This window comes from Bombina bombina, chromosome 4 (genome assembly GCF_027579735.1).
Source record: "Bombina bombina isolate aBomBom1 chromosome 4, aBomBom1.pri, whole genome shotgun sequence".
NCBI classification, from domain to species: Eukaryota; Metazoa; Chordata; class Amphibia; order Anura; family Bombinatoridae; genus Bombina; species Bombina bombina.
Window position 1 is genome coordinate 457,786,666 of NC_069502.1, and position 9,459 is coordinate 457,796,124.

The following is a 9,459-nucleotide window of genomic DNA, read 5'->3' on the forward strand; positions in this document are numbered from 1 at the left end:
TAATAATAATTAGTGATTCCAAACTAACACACGTTAATCTATATTTTTTTATATTATTTTTTATATTATATTTATTTATTGCTTTCATTAAATATTAATTTTTATTCTAATTTTTATTGTTATTTATCCTTTTGGTGTTTATTTTGTTACATCATAGCAATTTTGAATCACCCCTGGCAGCTAGCGCTGTTTAATTATTGTGCTTTGTAGTTTTGTTTACTGTGTTCTCTTTACACAGCAGCATGACTGCCATGGAGGGTGGTTCTATGCTTAATAGCAATGTACTGACTGAATCTGATACATTTGGTGATATTGGGTATAGGAGAAATAGACAGAGAGATATTGATTTAACAAAAGGGGAACAGCCGTTGTTTCATGCATCAGAATCACCTGATGAACTTTTTAAAAAACTAGAAAGACTTTTACAGCAAGATTGTCGTGAATGGCAAGATCTTATTTTATTGGATAACTATGTTTCCCATAATATTATTCCCAGGGGTTTACGTTTATTTAAGTATCCTGCTTTTGATCTTGAGGATGTGGAATTCACCACAGAGTGGGAGGAATCTTTACATGAGTGCTCTATGAAAATGATTAAAATTTTAGTAAAATATAGAGAATTTAAATTAAAACAGATTAAAGAAGAACTAGAACATATTTTCCCAAAAATTCAATGTTTTAAATCAGAAGAAAAATGGATCAATAGGAATAACAGTATCCAGAGTAGAATTAAAAAACTAGATATTGAATTAATGGCAGCTAAACAAATGAAATTATCTAGGGATATTCAGGATTTCAAGGAGGATAAGGTCTATACCTTTAAAAAGAAAACTCAAAATGCACGTATGTTGAAGGATAAACCATTTTTTAAACGGAGTGATAAACAGTCTGGTTCATATCAGTCTAATACACACCAATTAGAAAAAGTGTCATTTGAAAGAAAGGATCAAGATTTTAATAATTTTAACAAATTTAAATATCATGATCCTACTAATGATCAGTCCAGGGGCTATAATAGGGCAGACAATAGGACCCCTCACGTTGGAACAAATAGGGATCAGAATAAATCACATATGATTGTGAACTCTTATAGGGATAATAAACATGAATATTCTAGAAGCCATGAGCATACACATGGACCTAGTCATTCCAAGTTTGAGAATACTGGTCATGGTGGTAGATCTAATTCTTCTTACCATGGCCAACACCCCAATTACAATTATAAAAATAACAGTAATTATGGTTATCACAATAATTGGCGGCCATATGGCAACAATTATAAGGAGAATTACAGCTCTCCTCATATACAAGTACCCACTAGTAACAGATTTCATAGTCTTGATCCCCATCCCGAATCATATAGGGAGACTTATTGGTCTGATCAAGGTGCTAAACCAAAACATGTTAGGAATGAGCATGAGGAACATCATGAAGGAGATATGAGAAAGACTGCAAGAAATATTTCTTTTTTAGGGAACAGCCAGATAGGACACCCCGCCAGGTTAGAGCAGGAACCGAGGAGTTCACACCTAGGGAACCCAGAAGAAAGGACACGAATGAACAAAAGAACATTAGAACAAAGAGAGGAACAAGGGGTGGACTTAGAATTAGGGCAGCCAAACAGAAGGCAGCGGAGAGAGGAAGAGAGAGAATGAGTATTTTTAATTTAGCCAAGATTGATCTGGACAATAATGATATTAAATTATTGAGTAAGGGATTAAACTTTGCCCCTAAAACATTACCCAATGAATTCCAAATATTTTTGGATATTCAGAAATTCAGTAGAAAATTAACTTTGAAACGATTTTTTGCAAAAAATTCAACTATGAAAACAGTACCTAACAAAGAGGAACATCTTGAATCTAAAGATCTAGAAACACTGAATATCCTTAAGAGTCTAGAAGGATTAGATTTGGACTTAGAGGAGTCACCCAGTGAGGAATATCAGGATTTGATGTTATGTGAACTTCTAGATATTTCAACTCATGAGGAGGTTAGATCTATAACTCATAGTACATTTAAACGCCCCTCCTCCTTTTATCCAGTTAGTGCCCAAGGGGATCAAATCCCTGTTTTTATTAATTTGGTCACCAATGAAATCCTGTCTAAAATTAAAGGTAAAAAGGAGAATTTATTGAATAAACATAATGATAATCTCACTATACTTGAGAGAAAATCACTTACTAAATTAATGAATGATGATAGAGTTGTATTCAGGGCAGCAGATAAGGGAGGAGGCTTGGTGATTCAATTGAGATCAGAATACCTCAAAGAAGCACATAAACTGTTAGGGGATAAAGATACATATTGTATCCTTAAGACTGATCCTACTAAATCATATATGTCTGCATTGAATTCCTTGTTGGTGGATGCTAAATCTGAGGGGATATTGAATACAGATGAATTTAAATATCTGCAAGAATTGGATCCCAAGATCCCTTATTTTTATCATCTACCAAAGATCCACAAGGATAGTGAGTGCCCTCCGGGTAGGCCCATTATATCTGGGATTGGATCGATAACAGATAAAGTTTCTAAATATATTGATTATTTTTTGCAAGACATTGTTAAGAACACCAGGGCCTACCTTAAGGATACTACTAGTGTAATTGGGATCTTTGAAGGAATTGAATGGAAAAGTAATTACTGTTGGATTACATGCGACGTATCAGCGTTATACACGTCAATACCGCATGATAAGGGGATACATGCTGTAGAAATGGAATTGATAAACTGGGGATTCAATGTAGTACAGCAAAAATTCATCTTGCAGTGTATACAATTCATATTGGAACACAATTATTTCGCCTTCGAGGGTGTGTATTACAGACAAATCAGAGGAACAGCGATGGGCACAACCTTTGCCCCATCTTATGCCAATCTGTATATGCACACCTTCGAAGGCGAATTCATTTGGAAGACCCATCAGTTCAGTAAGAATATCGTTAAATATTACAGATATATTGATGACGTGATCATCCTATGGGAGGGGGATCTCGGTATAGTGGACGAGTTTGTCAGATATATTAATAATAATAATTATAATCTTAAATTCACTGAAAATCATTCTCGTACTGAAATTGAATTTCTTGACCTGCGACTTTTTGTAAATAGTGACAACAAAACAGCAGTTACCAACTATAGGAAACCCACCGAAAGAAACAGTTTCATTGATTATAAGAGTGCCCATCAACGCCATTGGAAAGATAACATCCCTTACAGCCAGTTTCTTAGATTGAGAAGAAATTGTAGCTCTATTAGCGACTTCAATAAAGAAGCAGACATTATGGCGAACAAGTTTTTAGTTAAAGGATATGATCCCGTCAAAATCAATGAATCTAGAATTAAGGCCACGGGGCGTACTAGGGATTCACTGTTAAGAACAGATCACATGAGTTCGACAGGTAGACTCCATAAACAAAATGCACAGGACCAGGATTCCATCCGATTCATAACTACCTATAATGAAGGCCATATGATTGTCAAGGAGGCCTTTAGGAAACATTGGGGCATACTAAAATCAGATAGTATGCTAGCACCATCATTATCAGAACATCCACTAATCACCTTTAGGAAGGGTAGAAACTTGAGAAATCTGTTAGCCCCTAGTAAATTAAAAACAGTGAAAGGAAATAAAACAACATTGAATAAGAGTAATTGGCTAAGTTTGAAGGAAGGCACATATAAATGTGGTAAACAAAACTGCAGTATGTGCAAATATGTAAATAAAGATCCCAACTTCACAAATAGTGATAAATCTCGTAACTTTAAGATTCAATGCCGTTGCACTTGCGATTTTACTCATGTTGTATATTTATTAACGTGTGGGTGTGGCCTTATGTATGTGGGCCGCACGAAAAGGAAGATCAGACGTAGAGTGTCAGAACATCTCAATAATATTATAAATGAGATGGATAAGCACAGTGTTCCCCTTCACTTTAGAGACACTCATGGTGGAGACCCCCGAACACTCAAGGTACAGGTCATTGACTGGATTCCCCCCTCCATCCCTAACAGATTACTTACATTACGTAAACGTGAGACATTCTGGATACAGAAGTTGAACTGTCTGTGTCCAGGTGGTCTCAATGTTGATTTAGATTTAGCAGCCTTCATGTAAGTTTTCCTATTTATAGCTTTTAGTTTAGGATAAGGTCCTTTAGTGTACAGTGTTTCAGAGAATTTTTGGGATAGGTGTACTTATATACACATGTATGTTTATATGTGTGCACATCTCCCTTTATTTATACATTTGTGTATGTATATTTATATATGTATGTGACAAAGAATTAATTAATCAATTTATTTATTAATGATATATTTTTATTATGTATATTTTGGACATTTTAAATATTTTTGAGATTTTTAGTATTTTTAATATATATTTTAAATTACATGATTTGATTAATTTGAATATGAATATTTTTATGTCCAGAATATTTAAATAGTATCCAAATAACATTTAAGTAGTATAATACTTAAATGTTTTCAAATCAGTATTATTATGTATTTTAATGGCATAACTTATGGGTGCTAATAGTAATAATCAATATAGAGTAGATAGGATACAATGGCTGTTCCCTTATACATTGGTTTAGATTTTGATCTATGCACAATATACACCGTACTATTAATGGCTATACAAACATTTGTGAAAATACATTGGTTTTTGAATCTATTAGTGATAGGTTTTTTTTGCGGTCTATTATTTTACATTTTTCGGTAAAATTTAGTAATTATATGTTTAACAGTACATTATTATATATGTTTTCAATAGTATAAAATTTAAATATTTGTGTTTTTAATAGATTTTTGTTATAATAACTTTGTTCTTTCTTTGTCTTTTATTTTGTACTATCCTTCAACATTTTTTCGACAATTGGCAAAATATGCTTGTGAAAATCTAGTTTATTGTAGTTTAGTAATGACATCATTTGGTTTATTAACTTATTTTGTTGTAGTATAATTTATATACCATTTTATAGTATTTTAGCATAGTTATGTTTTTAATCGTATTATTATAATATGTGCCACTTATTTAATATGCATCGTAACTCTAGCTTGCTTCCCACAACAAACACAGCAGGCAGGCTAGTTATATAAAGAGACCTTTCTCCATCCAATAAAATAAGCTTGATGGCTATATAATAACCTGCACTGTGAGAAGGGACATGAACTTTTACCTCTTGAGAAAGACCGCACGGTGGCGGTTGAAACGCGTTGAGGCTTTTGGACTACATGAGGATCCGTACTTTGTTCCAGTGACGTTACCGGCTTCTACATTGACGCTCTCTAATACAAGCGTTTTTTTTTTGATTTGAAGTCACTACAACGGACATTAACTCAAAACGGACACTTTTGGCTCAGAAACTTTCATGTTCATTTGCAAAGATTTATGTTTTAACTGCCGTGGAGATCATATGTTATTTTAACAAACCGCCTGAATAAATTACAATTTTGTAAGTACAATTCAGAGAGTGGGGTGTGTTTGTTGTATCTACCTACACTTGAGTCTGTTTGCGCTTATCTGTTTCAGAGATTTGGGATTCTACTTTACTTCAGGAGGCACGCAGGACACCTTCGGTCATTTTTGCAGCAACAGGTCTCGTATATAATAATCATTACACAGTTGTACTTATTTGCACCTATTGTGTTTTTTGCTCCTTGTCTGATCTTTAGGAATTTGTATAATAATAATTAGTGATTCCAAACTAACACACGTTAATCTATATTTTTTTATATTATTTTTTATATTATATTTATTTATTGCTTTCATTAAATATTAATTTTTATTCTAATTTTTATTGTTATTTATCCTTTTGGTGTTTATTTTGTTACATCATAGCAATTTTGAATCACCCCTGGCAGCTAGCGCTGTTTAATTATTGTGCTTTGTAGTTTTATAAATATGAAACTTAACTTAACTAAATATAAAAAGGTAGAATGTATCTACAAGATACTATGATAAAAACAATTAAAAAGGATTTTTTTTTTCCATATATCACTGTCTGTTAACCTGGAGAGAGATACAGAATTTATCTATCGTTCAAAAATTAATTACTTACTAGCGGCCGTATAAATACAATATAAGAACATATTACAGGATAAAGAGGTCCATTGTAAAGTATTTAGTGACTAAAAAAAGATCCCTGCAAAATTACAGTCTATGGTTTAGTGAGTCTATTTGCACTGAAAGAAATAGCATTCTACATGATTTGTGGGCTAAGACTCTGTAAAGTAATATAAAAAGTTCACAATAGAATGGGACAGCAGTAACATCCTGTCCCAGATTTCCTACAGAAATAGCCAAGCTATGGCTATAGGGCAAGAGTGAAACGTAAAAGCAAACAATGGGAATGCTACTGCTGAATGGGCTCACTTAAGTGTAATGTTGCCTGTGGACAGAATACGCAGTAGAAAGTCCCCTTCTGTATCCCTGATGAAGGTGCTGGAAACCACCAGATGATACCCAGGTGACAGTTCGCAATGCAGGTAGAGCTGCCGGTCATAAGAATGAGATGAAGTTCCCACCACTGGAGCTGACAAAAGAGTCTTTTGCAGGTTAAAACGTCTCTTCTCCACCTGTCAGTTGAAAATATACACATGGACAGAAAGTTCAACACTATTAAACATATTTCTATATTTCATAAGTGAGGAATAGTTATCAAATATATTGCATTGTAAAGCGTTCACGCTATAAGCAAGTGGGAACTGCTACATAGTGACTCTGTTCCAAAGTTATCCTTGAAATTGCAATATTTATCATGCCGCTTGGTTTTTGAATTTCATAAGCTTATGAACTCCAATGTTCAAATTCTTGTAATTGTTAAAACTTGGTTGTTGTTTTTGTTGTATCATTTTCCTGGTTGGATGTTTGGATTTTAATTTCAGTTTTTTATCTCCCCCCATAATTTTAATACATATATATATACACACACACATATATATATACATATATACACACACACATTAAACTGTAAATTAGTTAAAAATTAGTAAAAAAAAATGGTTTTGCATTTCGGAGTGTTCTGTGTTTTAATATCCCACAGATGAAAGCGAACACAGTTTTCCCTTTTATAATACAACTTTTCAAAAACTTACAAGCTTTTTAACATTGAAAAAACTGAGCTGCTACAATTGCTCCACACTGTAAAATAAGTTCCCATAGTAAAGAACTTAGTGTGAATGCAAACTAGAGTTTCAGTTCACACATGTAAATTGTATTGTAATTCCGCACTGTCTAAAGGGAGACATTTACATTAAACCCTTGCTACACATGACAACGCTGTAGTATTAATCATTCTGCCACTGGCAGAGAACCTTTGCATCAGACAGTGAAGTGTCCTAAAATGCCACTATGCAAGACTAAATTCAAACAAGCATACTATGCCTTTAGAACATTTCACCTGCACTTTTGGTTTGCAATGCAGATGCCTTTACAACATAATGCTATTATGACGATCCTTGGAACATAGGCCCGAAGAAAGAAGGTCAAATCCTTTTCCCCCCTTTGATCTCAGATAGAGTTACCTTCCAGACATGGAGGCCAACAGCGCAAGATACAGATCTGGTTTGGGTTCCATCTTTCATCTGGATGCCGTGCAAATGATTAGTGGTTCTTTCACCGTTCCGAGGCCTCTGCATCAGTAAAAGACAAACCTCACACTGCGTTCTCACCCGCAGCCAGAACTTCGGATTATTAGGAAAACTTTCATTGTTTCTGGAGCCACCAGCATTCCAACCTTTGATCCAGGAGCCATGGATTTGCTGTGTGTGGAGCAATGACTGCCCTTTCAGGATGTAACAAAGAGATACAACTTTAATAAAAAATAACAAAATAAATATGTATTGACAAGCTGGTAGAGCATTCCTACAATATACTGGATATCTTTAATTTAGTACAGGAAAGATAAAGAATACAATAGGGATAGTTCATATTTTTATTTAGGTATGCCATAGCTGAACTCTGAATTCTAGATGTTACATCCTGTATGCTACACTCACCTGTCCAGATGCTCTGTATGTGTCCATTTTCACCAATTGGAAATGCGGCGGTTACCTCATCAAACTCCCTCAAAAATTCTGTCTTTTCCACCCAGAATTCTCCCTCCTGTATTATATTCTGCAGTTGAGAGCTGTCTGCAGGATTAAGTCTAGTCCATCCGTTACCTCTAGGAAAAGAGGATGAGAAGTAAAAATTAAATGCATTGTGGGAACTATTAAACAACAAGTATTTGTCGCCCACTACTTCTGATGTCCAAATGTGTTGCTCACCCTTTTCCCCAGGAACCCTCCCAGCAGGTCCGTCCCCAGGGATTATGCACACGAAGCAGCACCAGTTCTAGATTATCCTTTGAAGAAACACGTTTGATCTCTGTAATTGTGAATGCATGAAATTCTCCCAAGTCCCTAGCTCCTGTGTAAAAATGATAAAGATAACTTCTGATAAAGCAAGGAAAAATGTGGAGTGGATGAAGAAATAAGGCTGAAAAAGATAAAGAAAGTGGGCATCTGATAGTGTCTCTGACAATGAAGATACAATGAAGAATGGAGAGCAGAAATAAACAGTTTATGTGAATAAGTGACCTTCTCTGCAGTGAAGTACTGAGCAACTCATTGCGCTTAGATCCTTAAGTTCCAACATTTTATTAAATATTTCTTCTTTATCCTGCTCTTCTCCCAGGGGCCACCGCTGGACAAGTCCCCCAGTTAGATCCACCAGAGCATCAGACACCTGCCCAGCCCATAAAGCCTCATAGCAGCCATGTAACCTGTAAAAAGCAGAACCATGATTGAAAGCATTTCTGAGAACAAAAGTGACTTACATTTCCAGCATCCTAAACAAATACTTATGGATTCTGCTTATAGTCTTCCATGGATTTGCAGCATACAAAATGCAGCATTCTGTATGACCATGAGATAAAAATCACTTCCTTTACCTCGTACATTAGAAGACATTCCACATTCTGCTCTCTCATCAAAAATTCACACCATGGGACATACCACTTGCTGTGCCCAAAGTTGTGCTAAGCCAAAGTGTGTGAAATAGTTTGGATGACAGGAGCAATAGTACCAAATAGCAGTGATGCTAAGAAAATCAATCCGGGGGCCTGTCACTGAGGCAATTCCCTCTTCTGTCGACAGATCCTAGTTGCTCAGTGTAGAATGCGCTGTCGGCAAAGAGGGGAATCCCTCAGAAGAAAGGAGATACACACTTAACAGTCAGGAGCTAAGCACTACCTTGTTATGCTGCATGTTCAGCTCACTTTCACCCTCAACACTCAGCTACATCAGCTATACTTTGTTATCTAGGACAGGAGCTGCTGAGCGCAAATATGGTTATTGTAAGCAGAAATGGCAAATACTAAATAGGCGGAAGTGCTAAGAAAAGTCAATCCGGGGGACTGTCACTGAGGGATTCCCCTCTTTTGCTGACAGAGGTCCTAGTAGGCTGCACAT

General features: G+C 35.3%; 1 protein-coding gene across 2 annotated transcripts in view; it reads right to left on the reverse strand.

Annotated features, from left to right (window-relative positions):
• CAPN10 (calpain 10) overlaps positions 1-9,459 on the reverse strand; it is an 81,114-nt gene that overhangs the window by 22,695 nt on the left and 48,960 nt on the right. For both annotated transcript variants that reach the window (XM_053710316.1, XM_053710317.1), the window contains exons 5-9: positions 8,587-8,771; positions 8,275-8,416; positions 8,005-8,171; positions 7,531-7,790; positions 6,380-6,582 (exon numbers count right to left, since the gene is read on the reverse strand). In XM_053710316.1, coding sequence (XP_053566291.1) covers positions 6,380-6,582; positions 7,531-7,790; positions 8,005-8,171; positions 8,275-8,416; positions 8,587-8,771 — 957 coding nt within the window. The remainder of the gene's footprint in view (positions 1-6,379; positions 6,583-7,530; positions 7,791-8,004; positions 8,172-8,274; positions 8,417-8,586; positions 8,772-9,459) is intronic.